Source organism: Ambystoma mexicanum, chromosome 8, assembly GCF_040938575.1.
Source record: "Ambystoma mexicanum isolate Mex_15411 chromosome 8, UKY_AmexF1_1, whole genome shotgun sequence".
Classification (NCBI taxonomy): domain Eukaryota; kingdom Metazoa; phylum Chordata; class Amphibia; order Caudata; family Ambystomatidae; genus Ambystoma; species Ambystoma mexicanum.
The window spans coordinates 1,197,856,592-1,197,877,357 of NC_090929.1; the positions used below are offsets into that span (position 1 = coordinate 1,197,856,592).

At 45.6% G+C, this 20,766-nt stretch overlaps 1 protein-coding gene across 1 annotated transcript in view; it reads left to right on the forward strand.

Annotated features, from left to right (window-relative positions):
* ASAH2 (N-acylsphingosine amidohydrolase 2) overlaps nucleotides 1–20,766 on the forward strand; it is a 475,375-nt gene that overhangs the window by 87,570 nt on the left and 367,039 nt on the right. Inside the window, exon 5 of the mRNA XM_069612073.1 lies at nucleotides 19,688–19,815. Within this exon, the coding sequence (XP_069468174.1) occupies nucleotides 19,688–19,815 (128 nt within the window). The remainder of the gene's footprint in view (nucleotides 1–19,687; nucleotides 19,816–20,766) is intronic.

Below are 20,766 nucleotides of genomic sequence, written 5' to 3' on the forward strand. Positions count from 1 at the left end.
TACACCCGTTGTGTTCAAAATCATATCATTTCATGTGTGTTTATTCAATTCATGACAGCACACAGTGCCCAACTCCCCACACACCCTGTGTCCATTTCCACATGATCTAACACAGAACCATCAGCATCCCTGTGGTTCAGAAGAAATTGTCAATCAGTGATTGGCGCACAGCATGCCCATCTTGTGCATCGCGAACTGGCAGGGCGCTGCTTCTCCTCCATCATCATCATCATCATCATCCTGACCCGGTGCATGCAGGTCAATGTCAGGTGGCAGTGGTACGTTTCTCCAGATGCACATGCTGTGCAGCATGGCACAGACCATGGTGATCTTTCCCACCTTCTCAGGCCCATAAAGGAGTGCTCCACCAGACCTGCTGAGGCAGCGGAACTGTGCCTTCAACAGGCCAAAGGTCTGCTCAATCACAACACGGGTACGGGTATGAACCCGATTGTACTCCTCTTCGTGCCTTTTCTGTGGGTTCCGTACAGGGGTAGGTAGCCATGGCTTCAAGGGACAGCCACCATCACCTGCATGGGAGCACAATGAGGTATGCTTGAGTCAATATCTGACCTGACACCTTTAGGAATCACTGCTATGGCTGCAGCTATTTGATGTTGACATGCACATGTCCCTGGATGTATGCACACAGGTTCACTTGATGCTATGTGTGCTGTACCATGATCTGCTGGTGTGGATTGCGTTGTCCAGATGATGCAGGGTGTTCACTTGCATGCTAATGCACATGCACTGTGGATGTGAAACAATGTTTTTCCACCCATATTGGTGATGTATATTACTCTGGATGTATTGCCACTAGCGACATTGCCACAGGTGTAGTCATGTTTTTTCATCCGTTGCTTGTCATTCCCATGGTGGCCTGCTTGTACGTCTGGCATAGTGTCATTGCAGTGCAGCATTGGTCTTATGTATGACTTTGATGTGTCATGTTCAGGTTGGGATGTTCAGGGCAACAGTGTTTAGCTGTATGTGCATTGTCCACTCACCACTCAATCTCACCCAGGCGGAGTATGCATCCCCCACTCTCACCCAGGTGGAGTATGCATCCCCCCCAATCTCACCCAGGTGGATTATGCATCCCCCAATCTCACCCAGGTGGAGTATGCATCCTCCCCACTCTCACCCAGGTGGAGTATGCATCCCCCCCAATCTCACCCAGGTGGAATATGCATCCCCCCAATCTCACCCAGGTGGAGTATGCATCCCCCCACTCTCACCCAGGTGGTGTATGCACCCCCTCAATCTCACCCAGGTGGAGTATGCATCCCCCAATCTCACCCAGGTGGAGTATGCATCCCCCCACTTTCACCCAGGTGAAGTATGCATCCCTCTCCCCAATCCCACCCAGGTGGAGTATGCATCCCCCCCAATCTCACCCAGGTGGAACATGCATCCCCCCTAATTTACCCCCCCCACTGCACTGCCATGGCCATGGCCCTGTCAGGCAACTTACCGAGCAGCCAGGCACATCGTCCAGCATGTCGCTCCATGTAGCGGGGTAGCGAGGAGCTACGCAGCACCTTGGCATCATGTGTGCATCCGGGATATCGGGCACAACAATGTGTGATCATCTTGCTGGAGTCACATACCATCTACACATTGATGGAGTGGTATTGCTTACGATTGCGTTACACCGCCTCTATGGCATGAGGGACCACCAATTCTACATGGGTGCAGTCGAGGGCACCGACGCAATTGGGCATGCTTGCCAGTGCGTGGAAGCCTACTTTAGTGTCAGCGAGCTCCTGGCCAGCCCGTGGTAGGGATATGTGGATGCTTGCGTGCTTTAGGAGGCCATCCAGCACTTGTGCCAGCATGCGTGAGAAGAGAGGTTGTGATATGCCATGCAGCTGGCCCACTGTGTGCTGGTAGGTGCCTGTGGCCAGAAGTGGAGCACAGACACTACCTTCAGTAGAGGGGGGATGGCAGTGCGGATTTCTATCAGGCTGAGAATGACGTTGTGTATCATGTCCACTATGGTGGTGATGGTGTCCCGGTCCAACCGGTACAGGGTGTGGATCTGCACAGGGGTTAGGTTAAATGGACTGGCTCTGGGGAGGGATTGGTGGCTGCGAGGGATTGGTGGCTGCCTACATGGTACCACTGGATGCACTGGTGGGACTTGCTGGGCATGTCTCACCCTCCTTCTCCTCCTGCGTCTCCTCTGTGCTGCCTGTTGTTGTTGTTGTTGTAGTTGTTGTTGCTGGTGTAGCAGTACAGGCATGTCCTCCAGCCCCAGGAATGCAACAGCAAGTGTGATCAATTTGCTGTAGGAAGGGGTGTGGTGTGTGGGTGTTCTCCTTTTGTGCTGGGACAGGCTCCATTGCCACCACCTGTGGAGATTGTGTGCACCTGTGGGAGTTGGGTACACAACAGGTTGACATTTACTGGTTATCCGCAATGCCTATAGTAGCGCCATCATCCAGACCCTATTTACTGCCTTCGGGATTCTGTTAGGTGCATGCCTGCCTTACTTGTGATGTCCTCCTGTTAGCGGCATCCCTGTATTGCCGCCGCCAAGGGTGCATGGATCCACGCATGCCAGTATGAAGGGGCACGGTACAGGCGGTGGCGGTAATGCCGAGTTTTAAGGCTCGTAATGGCCCAGACCGGTACTCGATGCTGTTATTACCATTCCGCCTTCCTTTTTTCATTACCTCCATGCCCGTAATGAGGCCCTAAGTCTCAGAATGAGGGCATCCGTTAGAACCCCCAGATGAGGGAATTTCTAACATAATACCTGTAAATCCAACAACTCGTGATCAAAAGTATAGAAATCAAGAAAACGTTTTTTACAGGAAAAAGCATCATAATCTGCTGTCTCTTGTGGCTCCCAATAGACGTGAGCCGAATACTTCAGTACAAGAGTTTAGTCCCTTGGTAGAATTATCCTTTTCCTAGGGCTGTTCAGAAGGATAAATTACTTTAGCAACTTTGGCACAAACTGCTCATGGACAGCCAACGCTCCTCAAGGGTTTCTGACCCTTTTCAAAGCTGCCCACTGGACCTTAAGGGTAGCCAGAAAGACCCTTTTGGAAGCCTTCAAGTAGGGAGTGAAATATCTTTGGGGGGACAATACAGATGAGAATATCATGAGTGCCTCATTTCACCTCAAATGAAGCCCAGTGATGCAATTAAGTTCTCCTTGTGGAGGGCCTCCTAAATGTTTGCACACTCTTCACTGCCTCTGCTGATAGCCATAGCTCCTGGGGTCCCCGCTGCTCAACCTCAGAAACAAACGTTTGAGATGGGGAAACTTTTGATCCAGGTTCAAATAATGTACTTGGTAAGGAAGTGCAAGGGAATGAATCTCCACGCTCATTGCAACCTCCGGATGCAAGGATGATCTCATCCAACTCATGCATTATTTTGAGAAGAACCATGGAGATTAGATTTGTATTTTTTTGTATTTATTTATATTTCGTATATCGCCTTAAATCAAGGTGCTGTACAGAGAACAGAGAACAGTACAATAAAATGGATAAGCATACACAATAAGAAAAACATCAATCAAGCATGCTGAAAAAGATAAGACTTCAATGTCTTACGAAATAAAGAATAGACAGAAATCGAACGAAGAGAGTAAGGGAGGGTGTTCCAGTGAAGAGGTGCTAGAAGAGTAAACGTATGAAAACGATATTGAGCTCAAGGGGGACAAGGTGCCACCAAGAGAAATTGAGAGGAGGAGCGGAGAGAACGAGAAGGGATAGGGAAGGATACCAAGACTGAAACATAGTCAGGAGTAAGTCCATAAAGGGACTTGAAGACGAGGCATACAAAATAAAATTTTAGTTGAGAGTGAAAATGTAGCCAGCCATGAGTAGTGAGGGAAGATGAGATGGAATCTCAGTGTGATGCCTACAACATGTTCATTCACCCAGACTTGTGCTCCTTCCCGACCATGTCCCAGAACGGGTACTAGTTCTCATGTTAGATCACTCTCCATTCCCCCCCTTGAGATGAGATCTTCCGCTGGTGGGAGGAGTTGGGGAGGCCATCGGAGAAAACGTCATGTAAGGGGTCATAGCCTTTATCTCAAGTGGCGGCTCCCCTGGTGTATGTCCTCAATGCACAATCGGGCCACCTCTGGCAAACAACCACTAAGGGCATCAAACCTGCACAATACCCGGACCTTCACTTGACCACGTGTTATGGCTTCTGCCGCTCGTACTCCCCAACAGACAGATCCATTAGCTTATCATGGCACAGCATCGCGGGTTGCCGCGGTAACGGCCATGCCTCTTTGGACCACTGCATTCTCATTGTATCCAGCAACGCTCAAGCCTCCACCGACCAACGCAATAGTCACGTGACGCGTAACGTGTCCTTAGTAATCACATGACATTTTTTTTTCCCTTACAGCAGTCATCTGGACCACGCGGGTATCCTGTTTCTCCACCTGTGGCCCTAATCCTCGAACAGCAAGGGACTACTTTCTTGCTGTTGGTTGCTTAGGGACGGAGGTATTCTTGTTCCTCGTGACCATCAAGTCTTGACAGATTGAGAAGCCTTTTTGTCGCCCGGAACATGGATCCCTCTGGTTCTGACGCAGTGACTGCTCTAGTTCAAGCCATTTCGGTTCTGTGGGCAGATATGGCTGCCGCCACGGCGGCAATTCACCAATGCTTTGATACCATTCAGAGTGAACGCCATGCCTTGCCCGCTGATCCTGAATTCGGGGCTCTTGAACCTACGCCCAGCAGTTCCCAAACTCCACCACCTGCACCTACTCAGGTCATTGTCCCTGCCCCGTTCCCATTGGCTGCACCTGAGAAGTTCCATGGAGATCCCTGCAAGTTCCGAACATTCCTTAATCAATGTAAGCTCCACTTTTTGTGTAGACCTCAATCCTTTCCCGACTCAACAACCAAAGCAGCCTTCACCTTGTCACATTTGAGCAGAATAGCCGGTACCTGGGCCAATCCATTGTTAGAAGAAGATAATCCAGCTTTGTACGATTTCAATCTACTCATCTCAGAGATTACCAAAGTGTTTGATACCCGGCACAAAGCGCAGTCACGCGATCTGGAGTTACTAAACCTAACACGGGAAAACGTCACTCATTGATTACATCACGAGATACAATCAATTGGCTGTGGAGACCTCCTGGCCTGAAAATAAGAAAGCGGTTGTATTCTACAAAGGTTTGAGTGATGCTATGAAGGATGCTTTGGCAGTGGTACCATCACTACCCTCCCAATATCAAGACCTTGTCGATCTGGCCCTCCAAGTGGATGCCAGACGTGTTGAAAGAAAAACAGAGGTGAATTTTTCTTCAGGCAGGTCGGTTGCACCCAAGTCTCAAGTAGAACCGATGCAGATAGGGGGGGTTCGCAGTCCTATTACGTCTGCAGAGAGAGAACATAGAAGGACAGAGAACGCCTGTTTCTACTGCGGCCTTAATGGCCATTATGTCAGGAAATGTCCTAGACGCCCCCAACTCCAGCCTCTGGGTTGGGTGCGGTAGCACAACTCACCCTGGTTGAGGTTCCTCCCATGGACGTAGATACTCAACAACACATAGTGGGTTCTTTGGTTTCTGGGATTCCTGCAGAATATACTGAATACCATGACGTCTTTGATAAAGCTTGTGCAGCGACCTTACCCCCTCATAGATCCTATGACTGCCACATCGACCTGGTTCCTGATGCAGAGATACCAAAGGGGAGAATTTACTCCTTAACAACCTCGGAAGAACAGATATTGAAAGAGTATATACAAAGCGCCTTCTGTACACGTTACAGGCTGTACGAATACACCGTCATGCCCTTCGTTTTGCAACGCGCCCGCCACGTTCCAACATTTTATGGATGACATATTCAGTGATATCCTTGATACATTCGTGGTCATTTACTTAGATGACATTTTGATCTTCTCAGCATCCATGCAAGAACACGTGGGACATGTAAGAGAGGTCCTTTCGTGTCTTCGTTCACATTCACTTTATGCTAAACCAGAGAAGTGCATGTCCAGGAAGTGGATTTTCGGGGTTTTCACATATCTCCAGGTGGGCTACCAATGAATGATTCCAAGATCCATGCGGTTTTAGACTGGCCGGTGCCCAAATCTGTCAAAGCCCTACAGTCCTTTCTTGGCTTCGCCAATTTTTATAGGCGGTTTATTTCTGGTTTTTCTGACATTACGGCCCCTCTTACAGCTCTTACTAGTCCAGGGGTACCCTTTCTCTGGACCAATATACACCAAGAAGCATTTGACAGACTAAAAACCGCCTTTACTTTAGCCCCCATTCTTCAGCTTCCAAACCCAGAGCAGCCATTCATAGTGGAGGCTGATGCCTCCTCCTTTGCTATAGGGGCCGTTCTATCCCAGAAATGTCCTACCACGGGCTCTTTACACCCTATTGCTTTGCATTCACACAAATTTAACACCTCTGAGCTGCATTACACAGTTACGGAGAAAGAACTCCTGGACATCAAGGAAGCGTTCAGTATCTAGAGGCATCATCTTCTTGGAGCCGTTCATCAGGTCGTTGTTGTCACCGAACGTAGTAATCTACAGGATGTTGCCTCCATGAAGTGTGTAAACAGTAGACAGGTCCGATGGCATTTATTGTTTGCGGCCTACGACTTTGTCGTCAAACATAGGCCAGGCACCACCCACCAGAAAGCTGACACCCTCTCCTGATCTCCTGGAGGCGTCCCACTCCCATGTTTCCCGGACACGGTGCTTGAGAAAACACATGTAGTATGTGTCTGTACCCCAACTCCTGATCTCTTGACCTCTATTCAACAATGGGTGTCATCTAATCCTGACCAGTTGAATGACTGGGGTTTGACCCTACTTGAAGGTCTTCCGTATTATCAAGAAAAGTTTTTCTTACCTACAACGGATACACGCAATCTGGCTCTGGAATGGTCCCACGATGCCCCCTTCAGTGGCCATCCGGGCCAGAGGAGTACACTCGGACTATTACAGAAATGGTGTTGGTGGCCCACTATGAGAAAAGATGTAGATGCTTATGTTAACACTTGTTCTGTCTGCGCCCAGTGTAAGGCTAGAAAAGGACGCCCCTTGGGCTACTACATCCACTTCCAGTACCACCCCATCCGTGGCATACCCTTACCATGGACTTTGTCACGGACCTACCTAAGAACATAGGGTTGGATACGGTGTGGGTAGTGGTAGTCTCGTTTGCCAAAATGGTTTGTTTTGTTCCATGTTCTGGTCTTCCTACAGCCCCCAAACTAGCTGACATGTTCTTTAAGGAAGTATTTTGTTTCTTTGGTCTGCCCACAGTCCTCATATCAGATCGTGGCACACAATTCACGTCTAAATTCTGGAAAGCCCTTACTAGCCTCATTTGTATTGACGTCCGTTTCTCCTAATCTTAACATCCTGAAGCAGACGGACAAACGGAGAAAGTGAATCAGGTCATGGAGCAATACTTACGTTGTCTCACCCTCCAGCACCAGCAGTCTTGACACCAGTTACTGCCTTTGCCGGAATTTGCCTACAACAATGCCCCACACTCTTCCTTGTATACATCCCCTTTCTTCGCTATGTATGGTCAACATCCCCGTACTCTGCCTATCCCTGACCTCGCTTCTCTTTTGGTCCCTGCTGCTACTGCCTGTGCCTGCAATTTGTCCCTGCAACATTCCCAAGCCATGACCCATCTCCTCGAGGCGCAGAAGTCTATGAGATTGGCGGCCAATAAGAAACGCACCCCAGGTGACAGAGTGTGGCTCTCCACTAGGCACTTACATCTTTCAGGATCACGTAAACTTTTGCCTCGGTTTGAGGGTCCTTATACGGTCTTAAAGATTGTAAATCCAGTGGCTATTAAGTTGGCTATACCCTCTTCTTGGCGTATCCACCCTGTGTTCCATACCTCTCTGTTAAAACCTTGTCTCCCTGCTTCTAGGTTGTTGTCTCCCCATTCTCCGGTCTCGATTGGCGGGGTTGAAGAATATGAGGTTAGTGCCATCCTGGGTTCCCGTATTTCTAGGGGTCGTTTGTATTACCTGATGGACTGGTTGGGTTTTGGCCCCGAGGAGAGGTCTTGGAAGTTGGCTATGAATGTCCATGTCCCCCGTTTGGTCTCCTGGTTTCATTGTGACAATCCGTCCTGCCCACGGGGTCTTAGGCCTTTGGGGGGGATTATGTCATGCCTACAGCACGTTCATTCACCCAGCCTTGTGCTCCTTCCCAAACATGTCCCAGACTGGGTACTAGTTCTCAAGTTAGATCACTCTCCATTCCCCCCCTTGAGATTAGATCTTCCGCTGGTGGGAGGAGTTGGGGAGGCGATCGAAGAAAACATCAGATAAGAGGTCATCGCTTTTATCTCAAGTGGCGGCTCCCCTGGCGTATGTCCTCAATGCACAATCGGGCCACCTCTGGCAAACAACGACTCAGGGCATCAAACTTGCACAATACCCGGACCTTCACCGGACCACGTGTTATGGCTTCTGCCGCTCGTACTCCCCAACAACAGACAGATCCATTAGCTTATCATGGCACGGCATCGCGGGTTGCCACGGTATCGGTCATGCCTCTTTGGACCACCGCATTCTCATTGGATCTAGCAATGCTCAAGCCTCTACCGACCAACGCAATGGTCACATGACGTGTAACGCGTCCTTAGTAATCACGTGACATGTCTCCAGGTATTTAAAGAGCTCCAGAATGCTACACTGTTTGCTTATGCCGTTTTGAAACCTCCTCTTCGTTCTTGTTGCCTGGAACTACTGTTTTTGACCATGGACTACGTATTACGGATTCCACGGCTTTTCCCTTTTTTGGTACTTTCTTTGGTCTCTATTGGACTCTCGGAATTACAGACCATGGACCGTCCAGTGGATCAGCTTTAGTCAACTCTTTTGGCAAAGTCATACCCGGACTCACTGTTGATAACTTGGTGCTCCAGCTTTCATTCTCCAGGAGCATCCTGCTCAGGTGGTTTCCAGTGTGGCATTCCGTCTTTCCTCCTCTGGCCTCCCTGATCTCAGCCCACTGAGGGAACAGGCATTACCCCATCGTTTAGGCTTTCCATCCAGTGGTTCTTGGTAGGTGTCATTCTCCCTTTTGTAATACTGTATAGTTCTGCCTTGTGTGTCCCTGATCTTACCTGTTCCTTTTCCCTTACAGCATTCATCCGGACCACGCGGGTAACCTGTTTCTCCACCTGTGGCCCTAATCCTTGAACAGCAAGTGACTACTTTCTTGCTGTTGGTTGCTTAGGGATGGAGGTATTCTTGTTCCTCGCAACCATCAAGTCTTGACACTCATAAAGAAAGGAGACAAATAGATTTTAGAGGGGCAGGATAAGAAGTCGGGAGCCAAAAAAAAAGCAGAGGAACCGTAGAAGAGTCAGGAAAGGTTAAAGAAGATATCAACAGTTTTGAAGCTTGAAAAGTGAGAAATGGATGCGCTTCATGTATATTGTGTAGTTGAAAGCAGCAAACGCGTGATGTTAGAGAAATGTGGTGAGAGAAGGATAGGTTAGAGCCCCAGATTTCGAGTTGTATAGGAGATTGGATGCAGGGATGGAAGGAAGGAAATATAGGATAGAGGAGGGGAAAGAGTGATAGCGGGGATAAAGAGAACCTCTGTTTTTTCAACATTAAGTGTGCAATAGTGAGGAGATATCCAAGATTTGATGGCACAAAGACAACCAGAAAGAGTGTGGTGAATCTCAGAGAAAAAAGAAGAAAATGAAAGGAAAAGTTAAGTGTCATTAGCATAAAAGTGGTGTGACAGACCAAAGGAAGAAATAACCGCAGCAAGAGGGGAAGTGTAGAGAGAGAACAGAAAAGGGTCTAAGACGGACCCTTGCAGAACGCCATGCGCAAGCAAAAAAGATTTAGATGATTTGTCAGCCCATGAAACAGAAAAGCTTCTTGAGACAGATATGATTGAAACCAGGAAAGCACAGAGCCTGCGTAGCGTAACCAAAGGAAGAAAGAGATGCCAGTAGAAGGGAATTGTCAACACTGTTGAACCCAGCAGATAAATCCAATAGAATAAGAAGGGATGAATATATAGAATAGTGTGCAGTAAGTAGTGAGTTCAAAACAGAGAGGAGAGCAGTTTCAGTGGAGTGATGAGGGCGAAATGCCTGACTAAAATTGTGGAATAATAGAAGAATTAGAAACAAAAGTAGAAACTTGAGAATAGACCAACCGTTCGAGTAATTTTGAGGGATGGGGTAGCAGAGAAATAGGACGAAAATGTGAAAAAAGTGGCAGGTCGGCAGTAGGTTTCTTTAAAATTGGGATGAAGGAAGCATGCTCAAAAGATAAGTGAAAAGTTGAGGTTAAAAGAGACAGGTATTGAAGAAAGAGGTGAGGTAAGACACCAAAGGAGGGTAGACTTTGAGATTGAGTGCCGAAGGGATTGGGCAGTAGGAGAGGCAGTGGAGTGGGCTTTAGCCAAAAGAAAAGAAGTATCAGCATTGGAGATTGGTTGAAAGCAGGAAATAGAGGCAGAGGAAGTAGCAATGAAAAAAGTTGTAAGTTTGGTTTGGATGGAAGCTTCAATGTCAGAACGAAGAGAAGCTACCTTAAAGGAGAAAGATTTATCAAAGTAAGAGGTTGAAAGAGTAGAATTAGCAGAGTAGTCAATGGTGGGAAGAGACAGAAGACGAGAAAGAATTTTAAAAGACACCTAGGGTGGGCAGACTGTGTGTGTAGGAGATCAGGGAAATAGATTAATTTAGCAGAGAATAAACAATCATCATAGAGAGCATGGCAGGAAAAGTATGAAGAATAATCCGCTGTAGAGTTGGTCTTGAGCCAGCGTCTAGCAAGATTACAGAGGATTCGGCACATAGAGCAAAGATAGTGGGGAAAGCCATGGTTGAGAAGGTTTACGAGTGGGATGGAAAGGTGATGAGGGGTGAAGTGAACCAAGAGAAGAAGAGAGAGACAAAGAAAGAGTAGAGGCAGCCTCATCAGTTGTTAAAGATGAAAAAGAGGAATGGGGAGGAAGGGCAGAGATAAAGGTTGAAGTAAAGTTACGAAAAACACCTGGATAGAATGATAATGTGAATGAGAAGACAGAAGAACGTGTAGAAACTTGAGGAAACAGTGACACAGAAAGAAGATAGTGGTTGGACAGATAAACTGGGAGAGAGGAAACAGGAGAGGCAATTAAGGAGGAAGTAAAAATAAGATCAAGAAAGGAACCGAAAATGTGAGCTGGAGGAATAGAAAGAGGGTGAAGAAAATTAGTGTCAAGAATTGAGAGAAAAGGGTGAAAGGAGTGTGTCGACAAAAGTTGAAGATTGAAGTCACCCTACAATATTAGAGAGGTGGGAAAATGAAGAATATAGGAAAGAAGATGATCAATGACATCACAAAAGGAGCCAACAGGGCCAGGAGATCGATAGATAAGTAAGAGAAAAATAGGATAGGGTTTAGAGAAGATATTGTAAGAACATTCAAAGGAAGAGTAAGTAGGGAGAGCCAAAGGTGAAGAGATAAGGGAGAAAGAAGATTGGTAAAGAATGCCAATACCCCCTCCCCGAGCAATGGGACGTGGGGTATGACAAAAAGAGGTCTTCAAGTTGTTCAGAGAGGCGACGACTGTGTGTTGTACAGGGGAATCCATGTCTCTATGATACAGAGATAGTGAAAATTGAGTCTTAGAAAAAGGTCCAGCACGGCAGAGGATTTATTGCAGACTGATCTTGCATTCCATAATACAAGGTCAATGACTGCAGTGTTGGAAATACGTAAAGGTTAGATTATCATAGTTTAGAGTAGAGGTAAGTCTAGAAGTAGAAGGATTCCTTTCTGGAGGCATAATGATAAAAACGGGAATGAACAAGAAATTAGTTAGCAACACCAAAGTAGAGTAAATTGTTGAACCAGCAATTTGCAAAGATGGTTGTGTTGGGGTATGGAAGACAAATGGAGATGTCATGGCTGGCCAAGACAGACATTCACTAAGGCACCTACCGACTGGTGTAGTTGCCTTAGGACTACGTCACATCCGCGGAAGCCGCAGACACCGAAGGCTGACTTTTCCTGACTTACATTGGGCTTTGCCCAAAGCGGATGTTAAAAGCTGGTGAGCGGAATGGGAGTAAGGCAGGAGGTGTGGCCTCAAGCATTGCTAGGCAACGTAGACGCTGGTGTTTCATGCTGGAGGAGCAGGCAGGGACAGCAAAGCAAGCCTGTACTCCAGTACAGCAGTTGGACCAGGCAATGCAATGCTGCGAGCGACATCACAACTGAGCAAGTGCTGTCTCAGATTAAGTGTCACTCTTCGGCAGCTGCGGATGCCACAAACAGCGAGGGCTGACATTGCCTGACTTCGGTAGATGAAAGGTAGGGAAAGGTAGGCTAAGCAAAAAGGACACATTTTGTCTGGGGAATCTGTAGTGAATCCCAACCCCAAGCCAGAGGCTTTGGAAACTGGGAACAGCGTAAAGGGTACTACTGCATTGTCCTTGGTTGCAAATATGCCCCTCTTGGAACTTAGAGTCCAGAACAGATCAAAGAAAATGCCCTTCCGTTTAGAGTCAACTCTAGCGATAAGGGGAATTTCCTGCTCCGCTTGTTTCCACGACTCCCTGAATGTGGAGTGCTGCATTTGTCAGAACATTCCACTCTGCACAATTGAAGATCTATCCCACCAAAAGCATCATGAATGGCACCCTTGTTCTGCTCTGTTTCTTTAGATTAGCCTTTTTCATGTGTTGTCTGTACATAAGGTTAGCCTTTTTCATGTGTTGTCTGTACATAGTCTGACAGCGTTTTGTTGTATATGTGGAGTGAACATCCACAAGGCCTTGTGGACCACCACCAGCTGCCTTCAGTTTAAGCACTTGATCTTTTCTGAGCTTGGCCATTTTCTTTGAGCTTTCAAGATTTCTGACCCCAGGCCAATCAACTGGCATCTGTGGTTATCAGAATTGGGCCTGGTGGGTGCAACGGGATCCCCCTGTCCAAACTCTTGGATTTCCACCATCATTGCAATTGTGAGAATATCCTGCTTATCACAGGCAGAAGGTCTTCATATCTAGCACTTCACAAGGACCAGTGGATGAGAATATGTCTTTCAACATGCTTCAAATGCTATCTTGCACAGGGGATGATAAAGTCTGAAGTCACCATCAAGCCATGTGTCCTCAGCCATGTTGTGGCTATCGATTGAAGGTAGGCTAGCTGATCTTGCAAGTGTTGTCTAAGCTTGTCCCTTCTTGAGTGTGACAAGAAGATCAATCCCACATCCATATGAACTGAGGCACAAATGCAGGTTAGTCTCTGGCCTGGTATTAAGCCTGAAAATGTGTAGTTCCTCAGGAACAGGTGTCAACCCCTCTTGTATGTTCCCACCCCCTCTTATGTCCGAATCCCCATTAACCAATCATCCAAATACAGATGCATCATTATTCCCTCCTGGTGCAGGAATGCCTAAACCAGTGCAAGGAGTTTTGTGAAAATCCTGGGAGCTGATTTCAGGACAAAATAGAGGACCTTGTTTTGGAAGAGCCTTACTAGAAAGCCGAATTAAAGAAACCACCGGTGAGCTTTCCTGCTAGGCATGTGATGGCATAGGGTGCAGCCAAGAGTTAAAAAATTATAAAAACAAATCCAAAGTTACTGACACCATTCTGTCCACACAGATCACATTGTCTGTTTGGAACGGTAGGTAAAAGTGTGCAAAAAAGTGAAAAAAGCTCCAAAAGAAAGAATTGGGTGGGGGCAAGGCAAAGGTAGGGGCTAAATGGTATATTGGAGGTGGAACCTCCATTAAAAAAGGGAGTGTTGAAAATGTTGTCCTTTCTTTAGGGAGTTGTGAAAAAAGCCTATTTCTGTTTTTGACATACAAGCAGTGATATGCGTCCTTAAGATCCAGTGGTGCCAGGTAAAGATTCTGATGAAGCATCTTAAAGATCTTTTGAATTGTAAGTGGACACATGGAACCCAAATATCGAGTGTCCAGAAGTTCAGCACTGCCTGATACTTGCCTAAAACATTTCTGAGATAGCAGATGTTTCCCATGGATCCTTTATCAGAGATCTTCAAGCCTAGGAGAAGAGCCTCAGCCACCCATCTACTGCCCCATCTACCCAGTTGTCAGGATTTCTGATTTTTAGAAGGAGATAAAGGGTGCCCAGAGAGTTCTTTTCGTGAAAGCCATGTTTGTTTTTGGGAAACCACTTGACTTTCAGAAGGATCTGCCTTGTTGTGCTTTCGGACAGGGGTATCTTGTGTCTTGTCTGTGGGGTTAGGGGGGCTGGAAGTAAGTCAGGTCATCAAAAGATTTCTTCACCATTGTGTCTAGTTCAGGTCTGAACAGCATTGCTCCACAAAATGTCATATGCAGGATCACATTAATTTATTGTAGATCTGCTTTCCCATCTGGAGTTATATTTTTTATTTGTATTTGCTTTTTGAGTATTATAATGCACTGACTTGCAGAGGTGCCACTTCAAAGAACATAGAGAAAAGAAGGACTCACAAGTGGAAGGGTGTCACATATATTCAAGCCATAGGATAGTTCGGATGAGATTACACATCCAGGTAGTCTGACCATTGGTTACAGAATTGGTTTTGCAAATTATTCATATTACAACAAATATAAAACAAGTGGATGTAGAAAAAAGTTGGCTAACCATTTTTAAGACCCTGTGGTTGCCAGATAATGGCTAAAAGCAGCCGTGGGGCGAAAGTGCTAGTCATAAGGTGTAGATGTGTCAGAGTCAAATATAGTAATGATTGTGCGATGGAAGTTTATTTGGTTAAAGGACATAGGTACATAGGCCAATCTGTATTAGATCGTCTGTTCATGGCACCAGACTTTCACATTCCATTCGAAACTCTTGATGGTATATTTTGTGTTCAGCATTGTGTGGAGATTGTTTCAGAATTTCGCAGCAAATATCCATCAATCTTTTGAACCTGGTTGTAGTTTGGTTGTTATCCTGTGTTGATCTTGGGATTCTTGTAGTTACATACTTATTTATGTAAGAACTCAGGTATTTTGGAGCTATGATGTGGAGGATTTGAAAAGTGGTACAGTTGATTTTGTGTGTAATTGGCTTTGCAGTGGAGGTTTTTCTGGCATGGTGAGATATATTCCCAGGGCTTGAGTCCAAAAAATACATCTAGTGGCTTTATTTTGAATAGGTTGCAGTTGGTGTAGTTCTTGATAGAGACTATCTATCTATCTATCTATCTATCTATCTATCTATCTATCTATCTATCTATCTATCTATCTATCTATCTATCTAGAAGCTGACAGTTGTGTTACATACTGGCTGCCGTGACTGTACAATGTGTATGTGCTGAGGCTGTTCTAGTATCCAGCACTGTATCTGTCATCAATTGCATAAGATATTCCATGTGCAGTCATATCTCACCACAGTCACCCTTGTCTTCCGGGACTTTGTACATTTCCTACAGGTTTATCAGCAGAACCTGTTTTTTTTTATAAACCTAGTAAATTCCTCTGAGTGCTAGGTTGGATCCAGCATTGACTTTCTTTGGAGCAGCATTCACCTTGCGCTCTGTGGAGTTTTATGGTTCCCTCTCCTCCACCACCATAGATGGTTTGCTTGCTAAATTTTGAATCATTGATTTTACTTTCATATGTTCCAGTAAATCAGGCTGGCTCCACTTTATTAGGTACTTCTTAACCAGAATCATAGGACCATCAGTTTTTCTTAGTCTAGCCATGCCCTTGACATGGTGTTACAAATAGTTTTGATAGTAATCCTATTAGACGTGCCTAGAATATTACTCAGCTCAAGAAGTCTGTTTCTTGACCCTGTTTCTTGAAGCTGGCAACTCCATCATTTCATCATGTGTGCTTTAATGGGACGGGTCGAAATTCCTTAGAACTATATCTTCCTTTAGCATCTATGTCTGATTCCTCACCTTTGTCCCCTGACCTCTGACTACTTCTTTACTTGGCTACAGCTTCAGCAATTGGCAGGTATTTGAGCTCCTCAGCTTCTATTTTAAAATTGGGTAACCTTGGCAAACCCTTGCTAGGCATGTAGGAGTCTGTGTGGGTCTTTCTGTTTGTAGGCCCTCTAGCAGACCCCCGCCTTCATTTACATAAGGAAGACCTGGATGCTGATTTTCCATGTCACTGCTCGTGGGACTTATATTAGCATTCCCCTATAGGTCTGCCTGTTCAGCTATTCTCAGGGTGCATGACCTGGCTGTTGAACAAGCAGTTTATTTTCCCTGCAAGGATACCTCCTTGCACCAAGATTCTTAGGAGATGCACCAGTTGTGATGAAAAGATGTTGACTTCCTAGTGATGTGCAATTGACCCCCAAAAAGATGCTTACTGTTTTCTGTTCTTAGGAAGTGTCTCATAAGAAATAGTCTTCACAATGCTCTTGCAATAAAGGAGCTGATTCAGCGCCAGACAGGGGTGAACCTACCAATTACATGAATAAGAGGGATGGGCCGGTGTACCCCCAAGAGGGGAAGGAAGGGGGTCGCTGGAAGCTGTAGCCAGATCCAGGGACCCAGCATGGAGGGGAACAAGGAGGGACACTGTATATAAAATAATATGGACACAGAGGAACTTGCTGAGTAAATGTGAGGGAGGCAGAAATGCAGGTGAGCGCAATCCCTGGGGGCGCTGCAGGTGGGTCTCACACAGTAGGCTAGTTTTGTACGCAGCAGCTGAGCGTGGGGGAAAGCTGAATTCAGGATGCTCGTCTCCAGCAGGCCGTGGTCGCTGGGAACAGCACTGGGCGATACAATCAAGGTTGGCGAGCCAGTCTTACAGTTACTCACGGCAGCTCGGATCCGGGGAGGCACTTGCATGACACCAAAGGCGGTTTTAAATCACCCAGCTGGTATGGAAACCAGGATGTGGGATGGAGGGGTGCTCCGATAAGAGCAAATCAGACCATAAGTTTTGGTGTTTCTGGAAAGTAACAAGCCCACATAGTGTCCCAAATAGTGTTTGCAAAGGTTCTCATTAGGCAGGTGCCGTGTGAATGGCTCCTTTCCAACTAGTTCAGGGTGTCTCCTTGTTGCTTCCTTCCTGGTGCTGATGAGTGGCAGATGAATAAGGATTCGGAGGTCATCACAATTATGTTATTACTGATTGCAAACTGTTTGCAGGGTGGAGCGGGAATCAATGTGGCGCCATATGGGGAGGGAATGAGCGGGTCTGTTTGGCTCCAATCATGTCTAACTAACATATGTCTAGCTATAGGGGCATGACGTATTCAAACCAGTTAGCTTCATGAGAATAGAAAAGATGTGAAGTTTGAAGTGCAACTGTTTCTAACTGTACTCACATTGCATAAGTGGCATAAAAGTACTGTCCGCTTTGAGACTCTTTGTCAGTGCTCATCAGCCTGTTCTGTTCCACTGTGCTGTTTGATTTGTGCTTGCCCAGCTGTAATAAGCAGCATTGCTTCTTGCCTGCTGTATGCTCCTTCTTGGACTACTACTGGTAACTTATCAATTGTGAGCCCTTGTGCACCCCTAATACACCCTCACCACTCAACTGCGGCCCCATGTATCTGATGTTACTCTTTTTGAGCAGCATGGTAGTAAACTGATCTCCACTCATACGTTTTGGATCTAAAAATGGAAATACTCCACCACTGGGCAAAAGATAAACACTTTCCTTTGCCAAATTCAGAAATATAAGGAACACTTTATTGTTCACATAGGTTTTTAAAGTATACATTAACAGTGTCTTCTCCATCCCCAAATGTTAGACATTGATGCAATCTCTAGTGCAGAATGATTTTATAGGTTCAGCTATTGAGCCCTCTATTCTTAAATCACCCTGACAGCTCGCAAAAAGGGATACATTGCTTCAGATGACATACAAGAAAAATACGCTGCGACCTGTAGAGTCGTCTAGGACTACTTGAGTTTGCCAACTTTTTCTCTAAAAATATCCTTGACATACATAACAGCATTGTGTTTTCTGAAACTGTTCCTACACACCGATCCAAGCGACCTAGTATCACTTTAGTTTTGTTACTGAAGATGATCTGGCCCAAGACTTGCCTACCACGCTGCCAGATATTTATGCACGGCGTGTTTCCCAACCTCTGCTATAAAGGTTCACTTGTCCCAGTGTGCCATTCCGGGACATTTTCATGAAAGCCTCTATTGTTTTCATGGTGTTTTCTGACGCTTTGGACATTGTATTGGAGTTGAGCAGGTTTTTTGTCAAGCGTAACCTCGAGGCTTGTCACTGTGGAGTTAGTTCTGGTGCGGCACAGAAAAGGTTACGCTGAAGGCTCATGATTATGGTTGCCCTGTGCTGGTTGATGGGTACAGCTGTTCTCTCAGTTGTCTTTGACATGCTTCACTGTTAGTTGCTCCAACTCATGTCACCAGATGGCCTCACGAGGAAGGTACTGAATTGGTTTACCTCCAATGTGGCCTGCTATTCGCATGCACTCTGGCCAGGGTGACTGAGTCGCTGCATTTTGGTTCTTCTTGGAGGCCCTCAGAAGTTAGCCCTGTCTCTCAAGTTATTAAAGTTGCACAGAGAGGCTCTGAGGGACCAAACAGCCCTTAGACGTCCAGGGACCAGATTACAGAAACTTTGCACCGGGGCAAGTGCAAAGTTGCACGGTATTAGCACTAGTGCAAAGTTTGCCCTATTTTTTAAAAACATTGGAACGTATTAGAAAACTATTGTACAATGACAAGTGCAGTTTGGCATGCTATAGGCACCTGGACAAAAATTGCCAGAGTGCAAAAAAGATACCTTTTCACTTCATTTTTGCATCAGGGCAAAGTTTTCCCTAGTGCTAATACCATTCCGTATTAGCACTAGGGCAAACTTTGCCCTGGTGCAAAAATGTAGTGAACATGCATCTTTTTTGCACTGAGGCAATTTTAGCACTGGTGCTTTTAATATGCCAAACTGCACTTGTTGAGGGGCAATGGTTATTTAATGTGTCCCAGTGTTTTAAAAAAATAGGGCAAACTTTGCCCTAGTGCTAATACCGTGCAAACTTTGCCCTTGCACTGGTGCAAAGTTTCTGTAATCTGGCCCCAGGTGTACAAGTACACTGGCAAGACTCAATTGTACCTGCAGGGGTCTTCTGCTGGAGATCATGGTCTGCTGAGGCATTGCTTGTCAATGATTGCGGTCTGGATGGACACTCATTTCCTTGCTTAGAATTGCTCCATGTTAGAGTTTCTTTAGTGGCTAACGCACATGTACACAAAGCACATCGTCAGAATCTCTACCACTTGTTAAACCATCCTTTCGTGAAACCTTTGTTCATTCTTTTTATGTGTTGTTCTTTTTATCTAGAAGGTAAATGTAATGCTGTTTTATTTCATTGTTGTTAAACCCTGTGGCATTGTAGTGTTTTAATATTGTTGTAGAGTGCACTGGTGCCTCTGGTAAGGTTCGCCCTTTAGAAAAAACCAGAAAAATAAAAATTAAAAAAACAAATGACGCTCAAATTTGATGAGCTAAATCTTTGCTCTGTGGCACACTGTAGAACCCTACTTTTTTCGATTGTATAATAATATTGAATGTCTTTTCAATAACCTTTTCTTATACAATCAGTATTCAGTGCTACATTTGTCATTACAATCGTGACACGTCTGCGTTTCCTTTGTATTCATGATTCTTCTGGAAGCTATTGTTGATAATGTTTTCACTATTGAATCTCTTTCCTCCAAACTTGCTAGACTTCTTCGAAAACATTTTCTGTGTTCATTTTCATTCTCAGAGTATTGACAGGGCACACCAGAGTATGAAAGCAGGAAAAATACTTATCAGCAAAGGGCAAGTGGAACATAGCCAATTGAACAGAAGCCCATTTTCTTATTTGGAAAACCCACAAGAAGAGAGGGACAGGTAAGCAAGGAAAATGACTGCATTGTTGTCTGTTGTAAATGTAAGGTATCCATTGTAAAAGCTGATACAAAGTCTTCGACCATAATCAACCGGTGTAATTTGGGGGGTTATGATAATGTTAAGAGTTGGAAAGGGTTAAACAGTGTTCTACCTAGCCAGGGATCTTTTCTGCATTTAAATTGTAGAGTGACCTGCTGGAACACCCGAGGCTACTTACAGTATTGTAATAGTCGTGCTTCATTGAACTGGTGGCTTCTTGGATTCCAAGTGTTTATGTTATAAGAGACCTGGTTGTGGACCCTTTACCATCTACATGGATATAGAATGTATCAGAACTATGCAAAAAAGGCCCTAAAGACTGCCCTTCTGGTGGGTTAATGATCGGGTGAGCCAAGACCTACACTCCAAATGAATACTCCCTGCTGACACCCAAGGGAATGTATTGACTACAGAGATCTTTTGCGATACGTTTGCGGCGGGGCAATTCTATGATCCGCCTGGAGGCTGCTGTTCGCCTGAAATTTTCCAATATATTGATAAGACAATTACCTCCTGCGGTCATCTTCTGAAAGTCATAATATACTGATTGGAGGAGACCTTAACACGTCATACAGCAGGCCCCCTCCTATTGCAGTCATGTATGTTGCCTCGAATAGCGATATGATGCACAAAGTTTGTAACCAGCGGGGTGTTCAGTGGTCACGGTTCATTCGGGAAATAGCATTTTTAAATGGTAAAACTCCGAGTGATTCCGCAGGGAAACCTACCAGGCAAGCTGGGTCCAAACGGGCCACTCTTGATTATCTTGAGGCAAACAATGCATTATTGGAGCGTGGTTATGACTTTGAAGTTATCCCCGACCAATATAGCGATCACGCTGTACTCATTTTAAAAGTGAATATAATGCAGGTTAAAAGGACTTTATTAAGCAATAAGCAAAATGGAGGTTTA